Source organism: Marmota monax, unplaced genomic scaffold (assembly GCF_021218885.2).
Source record: "Marmota monax isolate L192 unplaced genomic scaffold, Marmota_monax_Labrador192_F-V1.1 WCK01_AAM20220418_F8-fsc00228, whole genome shotgun sequence".
NCBI classification, from domain to species: domain Eukaryota; kingdom Metazoa; phylum Chordata; class Mammalia; order Rodentia; family Sciuridae; genus Marmota; species Marmota monax.
In genome coordinates this window covers 160137-179003 of record NW_026695240.1, presented here as the reverse complement: position 1 = coordinate 179003, position 18867 = coordinate 160137, and the positions used below count along the sequence as shown (strand labels likewise).

The following is an 18867-nucleotide window of genomic DNA, read 5'->3' as shown; positions in this document are numbered from 1 at the left end:
CAGCCAGACAGAGGGTGACAGAGAGTGAACAACACACCAACGGTGAAAGAAAACTGGCACAGGGCTGATCACACAGACACTCACCAAGGACAGAGGCAGAAGCAGATTTATTGTGGGGCCCCTGACAGGCTGCTTGGCGCAGAGAGAGAAAGAGCAGCAACAACTCCCTCTTGAGGATTACCTTTTATAGATCAGAATCATGGCCGCCCCTTAGGGGCCGGTTTAGCCCTTGCGACTGGCATAGCAAGCATCACCTGATTTTGCGGAAGGCAAGTTACTGTTTCTTGGGAACAGAGATGGGCAAGTATTTATCTCTCAAGGAGAGGACAGAGACCAGCAAGTCTTTATCTCTCAAGGAGACAATAGAGACCGGCAAGTTTCTATTCCTAGAGAATAAGAACAGTATTCATAAAGTCGGGGTGGGGAAAGGAAGATGGCTGTGGTTATGCCAACAAACGGAGCAACTCGTGGGCGCGGGCCTGGCGCTTACAGGCTAATCGTGAAGGGCCGAGGGCTCAGCGCTCCAGCAGGCGGAGCTGGAAAGGCCGTGGCAAATTACCCAGACCTGACCCCAATGGGGTCAGGTCGATGTCCTCGGGTTCCCCCAGCGGCTGCAACGAGAAGCTCTGGAGGATGGCGGTGAGGTAGAGGAAGAGCTCCATGCGTGCCAGCGATTCTCCGAGACACAGTCGGCGCCCTTGGGAAGGGTGGGGAAGGAGCAGTGAGATAAAGGGGGCGAGGGGCTGCGCCCCAAATTTTTTGAGGAAAACATGAGGACATGAAGATAATGACTGGGGACATCAAAGACCTATGCAGCTAAAAGTTTGGAAAGAATGCCTTGAGTAAACTTCAGAACAGAATGAGTCAGCCAATGCACGTGCAGCCTCCTGGGTTCAGATCCTGCTCTGTTAAGGCTGGTCTTGTGCTCTTGGAATGCCGCAATTTCTGGGTATTTGAAATGGGGACGATACTTGTAGCTTAGGAGGTTGTTGTGAATGGTAAGTATAGGTATAGCAGTGAGAACATAATGCTCAATGTAAATAAAACCAAAAGCAAGCAAACAAAAACCCTTAATGTAACTCTAACCATGTACCATGTGCTCTCCAAGCTTTATACTATTCTTAATTAACTTAATCCTCCCAACAACTCCAAGGGGTGGGTCTTAATATTATCTGCATTTTATAGAAGTGGAAATTGAGGGGCTGGGGATATAGCTTAGCAAGGTAGAGTGCTTGCCTTGCATGCACAAGGCCCTGGGTTCAATACCCAGCATCAAAAGAATAAAAAAAGGGAAACTTGAAAATTGAGGCACAGAAGTTCATAGCATAACCAAGGTCACACAGCTAGGAGGTGACTGGAGCTGGGGTGCAAACCCTGTGCAATCTGGCTGCAGAATTCAGTCATTACCCTTACAACTATTCTCAGAGGCAGCATCTGGCACACAGTAGGCACTGTGGTAATTTATCTATTATGACCCTCCTCCCGTTTTTCCTGTTACTGAGTAAAGGAGTGCCCCCCCCCCCCCCCCCCCGCCACCCCAAGCAGGGTAACGAAAAACTGGAACCATTTCAACCGCGCCACCTAGTGGAAAGTCTGACAAATGACCACTCCCAAATTAAATTAATAATCTCCCCACCTCCCGCAACAAAGGTTTTTAGTCATTATCTGCCTATAGATGCGGAGTGTTTTTGTTTTTTTTGTTTTTGGTGCTGGGGATTGAATCCAGGGCCTTGTGCATGTGAGGCAAGCACTCTACCAACTGAGCTATAGCCCCAGCCCCAGAAGCAGAGGTAAGGGAAGGAATAAGTGTGCCTGTGCAGCCAAGTCTGAGGATGGGGTGGATAAAGAAGTGAGAGGCTTTGGAGAGCTTAATTAGGACTAGGGTTTAAAAGACCGTGGCCCTCACCAGCTGAAAAGGGCATGAAGGCAGGGCTCTTCTTGAAAGACTGATTGGCATCTAGGAAATGCTCGGGATTGAATTCCTGGGGTTTCAGGAACTGGCTGGGGTCATAGTGCACCGTGTTAAGGAGGGTGATGATATCTGTGCCCTGTGTGGGGAAAGGAGAAAGCGGAGTTAGTGGTATAAAAGAGCTGGGAGGTTTCCAAATTAGAGGTCCTGGGGACTGGAAAAAGGGGTGGAAGAGGGCATAGGACCCCATCTGGGGTTTTCAGTGATGTCTGCTAGAGGCTGTGTTGCTGGGGTCTGAGAAAGGAACGAGCATCCCACCCTCCCTCGCCCTCCTTGTGAAAGCAGATGAGGGATTTCTGGGAAGGCAAGAGGTCTCAGAGGGCAGTATTTGGCTACAGGGGGGAACCTCAGGATGAAGCCCTATATTCTGGAGATTTTTTGGGGGACGGTTACCGGGGATTGAACTCAGGGGCACTCGGCCACTGAGCCACATCCCCAGCCTATTTTGTATTATATTTAGAGACAGGGTCTCACTGAGTTGCTTAGCGCCTCGCAGCTGCTAAGGCTGGCTTTGAACTCGCGATCCTCCTGCCTCAGCCTCCCAAACCGCTGGGATTACAGGCGTGTGCCACCGCGCCCGGCAATACTTGGGAGATTCTTGAGATGGGTCTTGTGGTAGGGAAGGGGTGTGAGGTTCAGGAAGGGGTCTTGTCCGCTATGATATGGGATGGGGGGGCCTGGGAAGGGGCTGAAGTTCTGGATTTATAATCTCAAATATCTGTTGCTAGGGCTCGTGATGCCAGTTGCTAAGGCTTGGGGAGTTCCCTGCCAGGGACTAAGGTACCCCTTGCTGGTTGCAAGAATGAGATGCTTCTTCCTAGGATGCCCATGGTCCTTTGCCAGGTGCCCAGCACACCTCAGGTATCAGGAAGCCGCGGAAGGCGGTGTCCCGAATGACGCGGTGCGGCAAGTTCATCGGGATGACATCTGCGAAACGCTGCACCTCGTGTATCACCGCATCTGTGTACGGCATGGCTGCGCGGTCCTCCAGGGTGGGCAGCCGGGAGCGTCCCACCACGCGGTCAATCTCCTCCTGCACGCGGGCTGGAGGTGGAGAAGGAAGATAGCTGAGGGTATCGGTAGGCGAGACTAAGCTGGGAACTGTCGCGAGTCGGCTCCAATCCTCCCATCGCGAGCCCCGCCCACTGCCGAGGGGCGTGTAAAGATCAGCCAGATCTTGGGGAGGTGGGGGGCAAAACTTTGGTTGGCGCAAGGGCTCCAGAGGGTGAAATTATGTGGTCAGGGCTTCAGGGATCTCAGTAGCTCAGGTCCCTGATGGGATTTCGGAAGAGGTGACAGGGACCTGGATGACTGATTGTTGGATCCAGTGGGCAAAGGGCTGGAGATCAGGGGCGGGGACACATCATCCAGAGGAGGGGCTTGAGGAGGTGGAACGGCGGAAGGTGCTGTGTGGGCAGGTCAGTCTGTGTAGGAGGGGTTGGGGTCTTGGGCAAATCAAGTGGCTGGAGCTTGGGGAGTGGCTCTGGGTGGGACTTCAAGGAAGAACTCTGGGGCTGGATGCGAGCGGTGCAGGCAGGGTCATGACTATGCGGGAGGGATCTGGAGGAGATTGGGCATGCTGTGTGGACCCTAAGGGGTATGTGGTTGGGGTCGAGCTATGTGTGAGTTTGGTTTTCCCACCTAGACTCTGACCGACCCTCTGGATCGGGCCGGTTGGCTCGACGGCGCGGTGTGGGCAGGTCTCAGGGCTAGGTAGCTGCGGGCGCACCTTGAATTTTGGGGTATTTCATGAGGGCGAGGAAGGCGTGGCGCAGCGTGGTGCCCACCGTCTCTGTGCCTCCGAAGATCAGGTTTTGTGTGGTCATCAACAGGGTGTCCATATGGAAGTGGCTCAGCGGGTTCTCTTTCTCCTACCAGGGTTGAGCGGTGGGGATATGAACCAGGACCAGATGCACATTGTGGACTCAAAGTCCGTGCGACCGTTCACCCCAGACTTGCGCAACTGATACTGAGTGCCAGTTCGGTCCCTCCTCTGTTTAACTTCCTTTCCTCAGGGGAGCTGGGGAGCGTGGAATGGTGGGGTAGGGAAAAATCTCTGCCGCAGGGCGGACAAATAACATTTTAGCACTTTAACAATCACTTCAAGGGCTGGGGATGTGGCTCAAGCGGTAGCGCGCTCGCCTGGCATGCGTGCGGCCCGGGTTCGATCCTCAGCACCACATACAAACAAAGATGTTGTGTCCGCCAAAAAAAAAAAAACCAAAACAAAACAAACAAAAAACAATCACTTCAAGAGCTGATAATTGGTGGTGGCTCTGGGCAACAACCCTGAGCAGCCAGATGCCCCAGCTTCTCCCGGAGAAAATCCCCCAGTCCTGCCCAATCTGGGATCCCTATTGAGTTTGAGACAGGAGCAGCAGGAGGCATTCAGGTCAGGCCAGAGGTGCAATTTCCAGACAGAGTTTACCTGTGCTATTTTGGTGAGGAAGCAATCTATGAAGTCCCGGGGAGAGTTGGGGTCTAGGGTGGCCTGGTGTTCGCGGACGCTGCAGGAGATGAGATCTCTCAGGTTCCCGAAGTTCTGGAAGATGCGTTGGTGCGGCCCAGGCACCCAGTCCAGGAGGCTCGGGAAGAGGTTGTACAGCTGGAGAGCGGGCAGAGTTGGAGGGGCTTGGAAGAGCAGGCAGGGTATGTGTTCGGGGCTAAGTAGGGTAAGGCAAGTGAATTCGATAGGCAAGGACGGGGCATTGGAGGACAATGGAGTTCTGGAGAGGCTGGAGGGGAGTGGGACGGAGGGGAGTGGGACGGAGGGGCAGGGGAAGGGGGCTGGGTGCCTTCTTGAATCATGTAACTCGGGGTAGGGGGCGGGCAGGGGTCAGAAGGAAAACGCATGACCAGTCAGGGCCTACTGACATCCCCAGGTACCCCTAGACCCTGTTGGCCACGCCCCCTCCTGCTCCCGCTGCCATCCTATCTCCCACAGGACTCAGTCTTGCTGACCTCGCCCCAGGGGCTGCTCATGATTTGAAAGTTGTCGTTGATGACGTGGATGATGGTGAGCAGACGCTCATCGTCGTAGTCAAAACGTTTGCCGAAGATCACCGAACAGATAATGTTGGACACCGAGCGACTCAGCATAAACAAGGGGTTGAAGGGCTCACCTGAGGTCGAGGGGTGGAATGGGTCAGGGGCCCAGCTCTGGGGACTCAAACGCACCAGACCATGGTGCAGCAGACACAGCTCTAATTTGCATAGCATCTGACCCAACCATGATACCGTCTTGCAGCCTAACACCTCAAGTACTTCATAACGCAACAGCTAGCATAGAACCCACAACATCCTGCAGTTCCGCATCCACTTCAATACTCAGTAACAGAACAGGCTATTCTCGGTGACAGTACACCACACACACAATACAACACAGTGCAATCATCAGGCATCACAGAAAACAGACACTGCCATAAAACACCCAGTAAATACAACCACAATACATGCCAACACACACAACTACACACAGCGATTTAGAAACCACACATAGCCCACTCAGAAACGTTCCAAGACATGGTAACAATATACTTAAACACATAATACCAGTTCACAGCTAAATCTTCCTTTGACACAATGCACAACAATAAAACACAGCAACCCAGCAGACAGTAGAGAACACAGGATGTGTCATCATAACACACATAACCAGGCAACCGAAGAGATGACACACCATGCACACCAACACAACATCTTTGGCAGCACAGCAGATAATACTGCAATACCACATATCAATCATGGCATGATAACACTACAATCTTATCCAGAAATAACCCAAAGAATCATACCTAACACCCCACAATCCAACAACCAGACTACAGAAAACATTATATAAGCAGCACATTTCAACAAAGCAGCCAAGACACAATAGGACAGGCCAGAAAACCAGGGCTGGGATTAGATAGACTTAGTTTGAAACTGGCTTCTTAGTCTTTATGTGACCTGGACTACTGATTCCTGTTTCTGAGCCTCAATTTTCATATCTATACAATGGGCTCAATGACAGCCCTCATGGGGTTGTTATAAGTTAGTGACTGGGAAGTCCTTAGTTAAGGTCTGGCCCATTATGAGGCTGTTACAAACTGTGGTGCTATGATGGATTGACTAATGACCACCTCAAAGATGTCCACATTCCTGTTCCTAGAATCTGTGAATAGAAATTTACTTTACTTGGAAAAAAAATACTTTTTTTTTGTATTGGGAATTGAATCCAGGGCAGTTGATTACTGAGCCAAATCCCAGCCCTTTTAATTTTGAGACAGAGCCTTGCTAAGTTGCAGAGGCTAACCTGACTCAGCCACCCAAGTCACTTGGATTACAGGTGTGCACCACTGTACCATAAATTAAGGATTTTTCAGCCATAAATTAAGGATTTTGAGATGAGAAGATGACTCTGGATTGCCCAGGTGGGCCCAATGTTATTATCAGGCTCCTTAGAAGAGGAAAGTAGGTGCATCTAAATAAATAAGGGTTATGTGATGAGAGAGAGACTGGAAGCTGCTACTACCTTTTATGGCTTTGAATATAGAGGAAGGTCCTAGTAATGCGGAAACTAGAAAAGGCCAGGACACGAATGCTATCCAAAACCTTCTCAAGGAGTGCAGCCCTGCTGACCCACTGTCTACTTCAGACCTACAGAAATATAAGAGAAATATAAGAGAATGAATGTATATTGTTTTAAGCCACTACATTTGTGGCAATTTGTTACTCGGCAATAAGAAATTAATATGGAGTTGGGCATGGGTGGCCCACCCAGTATTTCTAGCAACTCAGGAGGATCATGAGTTCAAAGCCACCCTCAGCAATTTAGTGAGTCCCTAAGCAACTTAGCAAGACCCTGTCTCTAAATAAAATATAAAAAAGGTCTGGGAATGTGACTCAGTGGTTAAGTGCCCCTGGGTCAAGCCCTGATACCAAAAAAAGAAGAGAGAAATTAATATGTCCTTAGCTAAAGTTCTAGCCTGGAGCAGGAGGAGAGAGGAGGACAAGACAGGGCAGAAGAGAAGGTAGACATGAGCAAAGCAGGATATATATGTGCACAGAAATGTCACAGTGGAACCCATCAAGATGTACAATGAGTGTGTTAATAATTATAATAAATTAATAAGGCAGCTATTGTGATTTCACTTACATTGTATCATTTAATTCCTTAACTATCACCTGCCACATTATTATTTTTGCCCAAAGCCGACTTGGAAATCAGGGTAGAGGGCTATTTAGCAATCTGTGCCTCAGTTTTATCTCCTGCAAAATGGGGCTGATTACAGGACCTGCTTCCTAAGCTTGACTGATTTTTTTTTTTTTGTACTGAGGATTGACCCTCGTAATATTTTACCTCTGAACTATATTCCCAGCCCTTTAAATTAAAAAAAAAGTTTTGGCACTAGGGATTGAACCCAGGGACACTTTATCACTGAGCTAAGTCCCTGGCCTTTTTTTTTTTTTTTTTTTTTTTTTTGGTATTTTTTATTTTCAGGGAGGTTCTTACTAAATTGCTTAGGTCCTTGATAAAGTTGCTGAGGCTGGCCTTGAACTTGTGATTCTCTTGGCTCAGCCTCCCAAGTCTCTGGGGATACAGGTGTGCAACACTGCATTTGGCTTTTAAAAAGTTTTGAGACAGAGCCTCACTGGATTGTGCAGGCTGGTCTTGAACTTGAAATCCTCCTGTCTCAGCCTCCCTCTCAAGAAACTGGGATTACATTTGTGAACATTGCACTTGGCCCCTTGACTGATTTTTCAAAGAGATATTCAAAGTTCTTGCAAAAGTCCTGGCATATGGTGGGCATTGTGTAAGTGTTGGTTATTTATGTTATTTTATTTATTTATGTATCTTTTTGTGGTGCCGGGATGGAACCCAGGGCATGCTTGACAAGTGTGCTATAGCATCTCCAGATCTCTTTTTTTTTTTTTTTTTTTTTTTTTTTGTAACTTTGTTTCATAGGTCAGAGGCCTCAGCCTGGGTTTCTATCCCAACTCACTCTCTGGGCATGTGACTTAACCTTTCTGGGCCTCTTCTTCTTCACTTGGAATAACACTGATTTTGTATGGTTGCTGGTGGGTGAAGCACAGAAAGAGTTATCACAATGCTTGGTATCCAGTAAGCATTCAATAAATGACATTAGTTTATTGAAAATGGACTCAAGTGTCAGACAGATTTAAATCCTGACTCCTCGGCTTACTAGCTTGATTACTCCAAGGTATTTGCTTAACTGCTCTGTGCCTCTATTTCCTCATGTGCAAAATGGATTGTTCTAAAGCTTACGGGGATCATGTGTGAAAATGTGCTAGCATACAGCTCTGTAGGTGAGTTCTTAAGGATGTCATCATCAGCTGGGTGTGGTGGTACACTCCCAGCAGCTCAGGAAGCTGAGGAAGGGGAATTGCATTCAAACCAGCCTCAGCAAAAGTGAGGCATAAAGCAACTCAGTGAGACCCTGTCTTTAAATTACATAAAATACAAAAAAGGGCTGGGGATGTGGCTCAGTGGCCTGAGTTCAATCCATGGTACCCACCTCCCCCCAAAAAGAATGTCATCATCATCGTCGATCATCGTCGTCTACCAGGATTATACAAACCGGGCTCAGGAATACCACCATACCTAGAGGAACACAGAGCCACAAGCAGACCCACCTCCAGTGGACACCATGCTCATTGTGGGCCAAGTGAAGGAGCTCTGGGTTCACATCATGCTCTGGTACCTGGCAGCCCTGCCCACCCGTGATGGATGGGAACTGGGAGTGCAGACTGCATTCAGGGACCCTGACCTTCAGTTTTCCGCAGTTCCTCCAGCAGAAAGCCGCCTTCCTCCAGGATCCGCTCCTCAATGCTCCTCTTACCCATCCCGAAGTTCCGCAGAATCTGGACAGAGAACCTTCTCAGGACCTTCCATCGTTCGCCATTGGAGAAGGCAATGCCTGGGAAGAAGAGGAAGGGCCAGCTCCACTGGTAACTCATCTCCAAGATGACTGTCGGCGGACCCCTTCCTGATGTTTGGAATTTCCCCAGCCCCTTCCAGCCAGCCCTGCCTGACCCTTCAGGCTGGGTCAGGTGCCTCCCTTGAACTTCCATGGGCTCTGGGCTTGCCTCTCCATGGTCCTGATCTCTCTACCTTTGTTTCCCTCTTTAAAGGATCTGGTCCCTTTGGGGGACCAGTGACAGCACTGTCTGTTGATGAGGTCATCTTCTTCATTGAACTGGGAGGGAAGGATGAGGGCCCGTGTTAGTCACCAGCATGACCTTGACATTGCCCAGTGCAGATCCTGTTACATGGGTAGTGCTGGGATTGCTCATTGAATGTGCAAATACGAGAGTTAAGCAAGAACAGTGAACCTTAGGGCACCAAGAACATCGCAGAATGAGCCTGAACTCTGGGTCCCTGCCCTGTTCTTGTAAGTCCTCTGGTCTTCCTAGAACACTCTACCCCTGGTCTTCTTCTGACTCTTCATCTTCATTGTTCAGATCTCAGGTTTGGGTTCCCTTCCTCCAGGAAGCCTTCCCTGGCTCCTCTCTCACTGGTGAAGTCAGGTACTTACTTCCGGCCTCCCCAGCTCCCAGGCTGCTCTGATCCCTGCCCTGAGCACTCTGGGATGTCATAGTCTAGAGATGGCCTGTGTTGCCTACTGATCTGGAAGCTGCAAGAGGATAAGGACTTGGATTTTTTTTCCCTTTTATCTCTGATTTCTCTTACATACCAGAGATCTACATGTAAAGAAGAAAGAGAGAGGGGCTGGGGCTGGGGCTCAGTGGTAGCCCTCTTGCCCCGCATGAGTGAGGCACTGGGTTTGGTCCTCAGCACCACATAAAAATAAATAAATAAATAAATCAAATCAAGGTATTGTGTCCTTGAATTTCACTTACAGTGTATTATTTAATTCTTTAATTATCACCTGCCACATTATTATTATTTTTACCCAAAGCCAGTAAGACTTGGAAATCAGAGTAGAGGGTTATTTAGCATTCTGTTTTTTGGTTTTCTCTCCTGCAAATGGGGCTGATTAAAAAAAAATACACACTTTTTTTTAAAAAGGTCTATCAAAAACTAAAAAAAATTTAAAAAGGAGAGAGAGAAACCCTATAGTATATTTCTTTGCATTGTATTCATTGTCTCATTGATTCTTTGTAACAATCTTTTCTTTGAAGCCGACTGAGGGTCAGAGAAGGGAGGCCATTTGTCCAAGGCTTGAACTCACCTAGTAAGTAGCAGAACCCTGCTGTCCTGTTCTGTGCTGTGTATTGTCTGATTGCTTGTTGGCTATTTTTTAGTAACAAATGGTGTATGCATTCAGAAGTTTTCTGTACAGAAGCAGTAAGATGACTTTCTCAAGTGCCCTGTCTGCCACCTCCTTGCATCTGGTGTACCTTGACAGGTGAATTTATAAGATCAAGCCCAGGCTGGGTGCAGTGGTGCACACCTGGAATCCCAGTGGCTCAGGAGGCTAAGGCAGGAGAACTGCAGGTTTAAAGCCAGCCTCTGCAACTTAAGGAGGCTCTAAGCAACTTAGTGAGAACTTGTGTCAAAAGAAAAAATAAAAAGGGCTGGGGTTGTGGTTCAGTGGTTAACCTGGGTTCAATCCCTGGTTTAAAAAAAAAAATCAAGCCCAGGGAAGGGGAATGAAGAGTAGAAAGTGTATTTAATACATGGTAGTTGAACTTTATCAGAGCTCTCTGATTCCAAGTTTGGGTCATCTGGGATTCATCCTGTGCAGGGGGAGCTTTAGGCATTCTTTAGGGGGAGTGTAGTAGAGGATGCAAGCCTCCAGGACCCCTTCTCAATTGGAGAAGCTTCCCCCCTCAATTATAGTGCCTTGTCACATAGTTTCCTTTTTTGGGGGTGGTAACAGGGGCACTCTACCACTGAGCCACATCCCCAGCCCTATTTTATATTTTATTTAGAGACAGGGTCTCACTGAGTTGTTCAGGGCCTCTTTAAATTGCTGAGGCTGGCTTTGAACTCATGATTCTCCTGCTAAACTGCTGGGATTACAGGTATGCACCACTGAGCCTGGCTAGTTTCCTTAAAAAAAAAAAAAATTTTTTTTTCCTTACTGTTTTTGGTTCTGGGGATTGAATCTGGGGGTGGTTAACCACTGAGCAACATCCCCAACCCTTTTTGTTTTTTATTTTAAGACAAGATCTTGCAAAGTTGCTTGGGGCCTCACTAAGTTGCTGAGGCTGGCTTTGAACTTTCGATCTTCCTGTCTCAGCCTCCCTAGTTACTAGGATTATAGGTTGTATCACCATGCCCAGCACATAGAGATTTTTGTTTAAAAAGGAGATTGAAAACCATAAACATAGGTGATTTCAAAGCCTAAGGAGGGCAGAATATTGTCACAGGAGAGGTTTGGAGAAAATGGTGTAGGTTGCTGGTTGGGTGGGGACAGAGCTGGGCATGGGTTGGAATGAAGGTGACAATGGTATATGAGGGGAGATTATGAGACTGATGATAAATTAGGTTTGAGGCTGGTGATGGAGATGGAGTTGGGGGAAATGAGAAGGACCAGTAGATTAGTCATGAGTTAGAGCTTGGGGTCAGGTAGATCTGTGACGGGGTTGGTTTTGGTGAAGGTAGAGGGATGAAGGTTAAGAATGGAGACTGGGGATGGGGTTAATGGGGATTGGGACTGGGATAAATTGGATCCTGGAGACTGGGCCCAGATGACTTGGCTGCTTGACTGAGTTGGAAACTAGGTGATGTGGTTTGAATAGAGGTAGGGATTTGGATGAGAATGGGGTTGGGTTAGATGAACATGGGCACTGGTATGGAGATATAATTCAAGATGGTGGAGGGATTTGGAGGTGGGGAAGGTGGGACAAACTTCACCCTAAAGAAGGACTGTCTGGCTCCATCCTACTTGGTGTCATCAGTGAGATCCGTGACCCTGAGTGTCACCAAGATTAGGATCAGAGTCGTGCACTCTTATTTCTTCCCTAAATGTGGAAGAGGTGGGAGGAGAGGAGGAGATGGGAAGCAGGCTTACCATTGCCCTTAGTGAAGTTGAAAAAAACAGGGTATTTGCCTCGGCCGCTGAACTCCTCCCCTTGATCCACAAGGGCTTCCTTCACAGCTTCGTACCCGCTGAGGACTACCACCCGCCTGGGCCCCAGGTACACTGTGTATACGGAGCCATACTTCTTGCTCAGCTGGGGCAGAAAGCAGAGGTTATGGGAGGCTCTAGGGCCATGGAACCCCCTCAGCCCATGGCAGGCCTCTGCACCTTGGTGAGGGAGGTCAGCAAGTCTTGGGAGCGAAGCTGCAGCAGGTTTCCCAGGAGCGGGAGGGGTCTGGGTCCTGGGGGCAGTTTCCCTTTGCCTCTTGAGCTGTGCGTCAGGAAGAGGCAGATGAGAGCCAGGAGCAGGAGCAGGATGGCTGTGCTCATACTGTCCATGGTGAAGGCAGCCACGGATGTCCGGAGGGCAGAGCTAGGGAGAGAGTAGGGTCCCTTCACTCTTCATCTCCTTCTGGAATTTTCCTCCCCCAGGTCCTGGAAATGGGGGCAGGTAGAGAAAAGACAGGAAGAAGAAAGAGAGCTAGGGAGAGATGGAGGGATGAAGACGAAGGAGAAAGAAAGGGGATGAAGATGGGCATGGAGACACAAAATCTATAGACAGACGACAGACAATAGACAACAGATGGCAAGAGAGACAGAGACAGAGACAAGAGATATAGAGACAGAGACCAAGAGAGATACCGAGAGATACACACAGGTAGTGAGGGACACAGAAAAACACAGAGTAATATCTTTATATCCTTAGATGTCTATCTATCATCTATCTATTTATCAATCATCTATCTGTCAAGATTCTCTCACAGGAGACAGTGCTAATGATAGAGACACACAGAGACACAAATCAAGACACAGAGTCAGGCAGAGAGAACATCACAGACAGGGGCTGACGCAGACTAGAGAAAGAGGCAGAACTGGAGAGGCACAGAGAGACTGAGGTGAAAAGACAGAGTTGTGCACTCACCGGCTGACACAGGTGGAGGCCACAGGATAGAAACAGGAGGGAGGGAGGGGGCACTCAGAAGAGAGAGCAACAAGCACAGGAACACGTGCACACACACACCCGTGGACTCCCTAGAGGCTCCCAGTGTCGCCTACTCAGGGCCCTTTACCTGTTGTGGGACAGCTGAAGTGTGTTCTTGAGCTCTGAGTGTGCTTGGAGAAGCTGCTCTTAAGTTGCCTCTGTGCACACCCCTCCTTCGCTCCACCCCCTTCCCTGGTCCTCTGGGTGAGGTGGACCTTCCCATCTTTCCACCTTCCCACCTTCTCACTCTACCCTTCACGTGGCCTCTGGGCTCCCGGCCAGTGGGTGGGGGCTGCACCTTGGGAACCCTCCTCCTCCTGCAGGGGCCTCTGGCCTCAGGCTGACCTCAGCTTCCCTCATTGTGGCCTGTGGTGGTTGTTTGCCCTGGAATGGAGCAAAGGTTCCCTTCTAGGGCCAGGAGGGGTGGGGTGAGGTTGCGGGGCTTTGGCAAAATGATGGGTCTGAGTCCCTCTGGTGTTTTGGGTGCTTGGTTCTGTTTCTCTGGGTTCAAGTCCAACCCTGGCACTGACTGGTCATGAGATACTGGGCAAACACCTTACCTTCTCTGGAGTTTTCTCAGGTCTGGGGTGGGGTCTGTTTTTTATGGCTGTCTTTTTTCCCCCCCAGTTCTCCATCTCTTAGGTTTTATCTCTGAGATTGTGTATGTCTCACTTTGCCGTTGTCTCTAAGATCTCTGCCACCGTGTCTTTTTGTCTCAGTGTCTCTGTCTCTATTCCCTCTCCCTGTGTGCCTCTGGGTCCCTGTCTTCCCTTCTTTCTTTCTAACCTCATCTCTTTCTCAATGAGTAAGTCCCTCTCCCATCTCTCCTGTGGTGTCTCTCTCATGCTTCCGTGACTCAGACTGCAGCCAGGGTGACTGAAGCCAGGATGGAGTTGAAGGACAGTTAGAGGGACAGGCAGCCGGAAGCTACGGGGAGGAAGGCCTCAGACTTGAATGACTGGCCTCCCCCTTCTCTCCTCCAAGTTCATATACTGTCTTCCTGCCCTTCTCAGCTCCCCTCAGCCATGTCTATTCTTGGCTTCTGTCTTAGAAACTGGTCCTCGTTACCCAACTTCTGTTCATGTCAGAAGGGCAGATTGTCAAAAGCAGAGCTGGGGTGGGGTGGGAGAAAGAGGCCAAGGGTCTGGGAGTCCTAGTGGAGGTGTGGCTCCCTGGGCCTCTGGGTGTGCACAGAATCTGCTGTTCCTATGGGGTGGGGGAGGAAGTGCTAGGAGGGCCTGGGGAATTTGACACCCTGGTCCCAGGCACATGGTGAGATGCTGTGTGGGCAATGCTATTGTTCAAGTCCAGGACAGGCCGGTTAGGGCAGGTTCTGGGAGAGGCATGAAGGCTTGGTTATGGAATTACACACCTTCAATTTCCCTTGGCATCACCTCTTACTTCTGAGAAGGGTACAGGGCTGGATCTATTCCAGCCCCACGAACAGCTTTTCCCTGACCCTGGAGCTGGGTTGAGAGGTGCCTAATGAAATTGCCTCATTGGGGAAACCAGGAACTCACCAGAAGGAGATTTTTTGGGGGCTTTCAGTTCTTGCTCCCCGCTACAGAGGGAATGGGGCCAAGGAGGAGTGTAATGCAGTTTCTCAACCATTGACATCTGGGGCCTAATAATTCAAGTGGGAGGCTGTGCCCTGCAGGGTCGTGTGTTGAGCACCATCCCTGGCTTCCACCACTAGGTTCCAGAAGCCCTTTCACCAACTCTCTCTCAAGCTGTGGCAACTAAAAATGGCTCTCGACATTACTGAATGTCCCTTTAGGGGAAAAAATTAACCCAGTTGAGAACCATTGTTATACTAGACCCAAACAAAGCAGACCCAAAGGTGGCTCTTTTTTTCCCCCAGAAGATTTTATCCATTTTAATTTTATTTTTGTGTTTATGAAGAGTACTTTATTTGGAAATACTTTTTTAAAAGTATATATTTTAGGTGTAGGTGGACACAAATCATTTATTTTATTTTTACATGGTGCTGAGGCTGGAACCCAGTGCGTAACATGTGCCAGGTGAGTGCTCCATCCTTGAGCTACCGCCCCACACTCTTTATTTTTTTTATTTTTTAAAGAGAGAGAGAGAGAGAGAGAGAGAGAGAGAGAGAGAGAGAGAGAGAGAGAGAGAATTTTTTAATATTTATTTGTTTTTAGTTTTCGGCACATCTTTGTTTGTATGTGGTGCTGAGGATCGAACCCGGGCTGCACGCATGCCAGGTGAGCGCGCTACCGCTTGAGCCACATCCCCAGCCCCCCACGCTCTTTATTTGGATCTTGATTCTAGAGGCTGGGAAGCCCAAGAACATGGCATTTGGCATCAGCTGATGAGGTTTCCCCCATATCTTTTTATTGGTGCATTATAATCATGCATTGTGGAGGTTGTTGTTATATATTCACACACGTGTGCAACATAAAGATATAATTGGGCCAAAATCGATTCCCAGTATTTTCCCTTTTCCTCTCCTTCTTCCTCTTACTGGTCCCCTTCCTCCATCCTTTGGGTCTCCCTCTTATTTTCGTGGGATCACCTCTTCACCTCCTACTGATTTTTTTCCCCCCTTTTCCTCTCTAGTTTCCAGATATGAGTGAAAACCTATGACCCTTGACTTTCTGAGTTTGGCTTAGTTTGCTTGACACAATTCACTAAAGTTTCATCCTTTTTCCAGCAAATAATATCATTTTATTCTTCTTCATGACAGAATAAAACTCCATTGTGCATATATTCCACATTTTCCTTAACCCATTCATCCATTGGTGGACACTTAGGCTGGTTCCATGTTTGACTATTGTGAATTGTGCTGCCATAAACCTGGGTATGCAGGTATCAGTATAGTATGTTGACGTCAATTCTTTTTTTTTTTTTTTTAAATTTTTTAGTTGTAGTTGAACACAATACCTTTATTTTATTAATTTATTTTTATGTGGTGCTGAGGATCAAACCCAGGGTCTCGCACGTGCAAGGCGAGCACTCTACTGCTGAGCCACGACCCCAGCCCTAATTCTTTTTTTAAAAATACTTTTTAGTTATACTTGGACACAATGTCTTCATTTTGTTTATTTTTATGTGGTGCTGAAGATCAAACCCAGGTGCCTCACATGTGCAAGGAAACACTCTGCACTGAGCCACAACCCAAGCCCGACTTTAATTTTTTATGATTATACTGAGGAGTGGTCTAGCTGGGTCATATGGCGTTTCCATTCCTAATCTTTTGAGGAGCCTCCATACTGACTTACACAGTGGTTGTACTAATTTATAATCCCACCAACAATGTAAAAGTGTTCCTCTTCTCCATATCCTCTACCGTATTTATTATTGTTTGTATTTTTTTTTTCAAATACCTTTATTTTACTTGTTTATTTTTGTCTGCGGTGCTGGAGATCAAACCCAGTACCCCATGTGTGCAAGCTCTCTATCACTGAGCCATAACCTCAGCCCTTATTGTTTGTATTCTTAATGGCTGCCATTCATCTGGAGTGAGATAAAATCTCACTATTATTTTGATTTGCTTTTTCCTAACTGCTAACTATGTTGAATATTTTTTCATAAATTTGTTGACCATTTGTATTTTTTCTTTTCTTTTTTTTTAAGAGAGAGAGAGAGAGAGAGAGAGAGGTTTTTTAGTATTTTTTTTTTTTTAGTTTTCAGTGGACACAACATCTTTGTTTGTATGTGGTGCTGAGGATCGAACCCGGGCCACACGCATGCCAGGCGAGCGCGCTACCTCTTGAGCCACATCCCCAGCCCCTGTATTTTTTCTTTGGAAAAATATCTGTTTGCTTCATTTTCCCATTTATTAATTGGATTATTTATTTTTGCTGTGCTGGCCTCCTACCAGCATGTGGGTGACATATGAGGCCTTCCTTCCAGTTTCCACCTTGACTGAGCCCCTCCCTGCTCAAACCCCACCCCACCAAACAGAGGACTTTCTTCCTTTGACTTTTCTTATGCTTTGTGTGGATGAATTATTGTCTGTGTATATTTTTTTGGAGGTAGAATGTACATAATGATGAAATACATAAATCTTAAGCAAACACTTCCTGAATTTTGAGTGCATATTTGTGTGTAGTTCAAATCCCTAGGAAGATAATAGAATTCTACAGGTTGACTGTGTCATCATTTTTTTTTTTTCATTTTACCTGTGAAAGGGATTTTTTTTTTTTTTTCCAGTTTTTGGCCCTAAGCTGCTCTGAACAGCCTTCTATAGATCCTTCTGAAATTGTGCATTTAGTTTTTTTGGGGTACAAAGTAGAATTATTGGATGACAGGTTATGTTTTAGACTTAGGAGGTCCTGAGTAGGGGTCTATCAGCTGCTCCTGCTTTCCTTCTATGGCTTCCTGGAAAAGCACCCCCTCACTGTGACTCCACCAGCTGCATGTTTTTATGGCAGCTCCAAGTTCAAGCTGGGGCTTTGAGCATTCCAAGACACTGATAAAATCTGGGCACTTAGCTTGTTGCCCAAACACTGACAGAATCTGGTTGAGGCTCTGAGCCAATTTGCTGAAACCGTCAGATAAACCCCACACACTGACCCCAAGGAGTCACATAGCTGTCAGAGTATGGAATACCTGAGGATATCTAAGGAGGACATCTTTCTCTTGCTGTCCTTGATGAGGGCATTGTAGCCCACTTTGTAAGTAAGTTCCCCTAACGCATACTTTGGATGGATCCCCTATCTTTGGAATCTTGACCACCTGTATTGGATGGTTTAGGGCACTGCCTGGTGGGAACACTCCTTGGCCCCTCTTCTGTGGTGACTCCATCAGCAGTTGGTGGGGGATGAGACAACTGATGTAGATGGCAGGATGCCAAAGAAAGGAACTGGGGAAAAGAGGAATGGGCCAGAGAGACCTGGGGAGGCTGCAGGGCCTATGTGGGGGCTCTGTGACCTGCATGCTAGGTGACTGCAGGCTGCCTGGGGAATGTGGAGGTGCTCCAAGCGCCACAGTAGGCTTGTCAGATGCTCATCTGGCGACTGAGAGAGAGGTGCTCAAGTTAAAGGGAGAATTAGTATTTCTTCTAAAAGAATTTTACCTGCAATGTTGGCTGTAGCTTTTTGGCATGGAAATCCTTCGATCGTGAAAAAACATACAAACCATTATCAAAATATATTTGTATCCTTGGGGGCTGGGGATGTGGCTCAAGCGGTAGCGCGCTCGCCTGGCATGCGTGCGGCCCGGGTTCGATCCTCAGCACCACATACAAACAAAGATGTTGTGTCCGCTGAGAACTAAAAAAATAAATATTAAAAAATTCTCTCTCTCTCTCTCTCTCTCCCCCACTCTTTCTTTTAAAAAAAAATATATATTTGTATCCTTGGGATGGGGATAGTTGGATAAAGTCTATTGGCTGTACTTCAAAGGGCCCCAAAAAAGACGTTTGTATCCTTGTGAGCTATGTCATCATGGCTTACCAGGATTATGTTTAGGACATATTTGGCATTTTAAATATACCTTCTGAGCAATTCCTGGAAAGGGCTTCCAGTAATACTGTTTACCCTAAGCAATCATTTGGTCTGGGTTCCAATGAATGACGTCATGTATGTTGTTTTTTTTTTTTTTTGTACCAGGGATTGCACCCAGGGGCACTTAACCACCGAGCCACATCCCCAGCTTTTTTATGTATTTTATTTAGAGACAGGGCTCGCTGAGTTGCTTAGGGCCTCATTAAGTTGCCAAGGCTGGCTTTGAACTCGAGATCTTCCTGCCTCAGCTTCCCAAGCTGGGATTATAGGTGTGTGCCACTGCACTGGGCATGGTATAAATTATATGTATATATATTTGTGGTACTGGGGATTGGACCCAGGCATTGTGCATTCGAGGTAAGCACAATGCCAACTGAGCTATATCCCCAGCTCTCA

General features: G+C 47.6%; 1 protein-coding gene across 2 annotated transcripts; it reads right to left on the bottom strand.

Annotated features, from left to right (window-relative positions):
• Positions 1-88: 88 nt before the first annotated feature.
• LOC124089823 (cytochrome P450 2F5) lies at positions 89-13205 on the bottom strand. Of its 2 annotated transcripts, none has more exons than XM_046440036.2 (10): positions 13092-13205; positions 12190-12394; positions 11953-12115; positions 8740-8889; positions 4931-5091; positions 4398-4574; positions 3699-3840; positions 2826-3013; positions 1907-2048; positions 89-697 (listed from the first exon to the last, which is right to left on the bottom strand). In XM_046440036.2, exons 2-10 carry the CDS (start codon positions 12358-12360, stop codon positions 516-518), a joined length of 1476 nt encoding a protein of 491 aa, XP_046295992.1. In that variant the 5' UTR covers positions 12361-12394; positions 13092-13205; the 3' UTR covers positions 89-515. The 2 variants fall into 2 exon arrangements, with proteins under 2 accessions (XP_046295992.1, XP_046295993.1); XM_046440037.2 differs by lacking the exon at positions 13092-13205 and adding an exon at positions 12944-13032.
• Between the last annotated feature and the right edge of the window lie 5662 nt (positions 13206-18867).

What these genes read in the sequence shown, in the direction of transcription:
- LOC124089823 (XM_046440036.2), bottom strand. Translation starts at nt 12,360, where the DNA reads ATGGACAGTATGAGCACAGCCATCCTGCTCCTGCTCCTGGCTCTCATC. An exon ending in TGAGCAGCCCCTGGGGCGAG is followed by an intron (nt 4,575 to 4,930) that starts GTCAGCAAGACT and finishes CCCGCTCTCCAG; the next exon opens with CTGTACAACCTCTTCCCGAG. An exon ending in TCCTCACCAAAATAGCACAG is followed by an intron (nt 3,841 to 4,397) that starts GTAAACTCTGTC and finishes CAACCCTGGTAG; the next exon opens with GAGAAAGAGAACCCGCTGAG.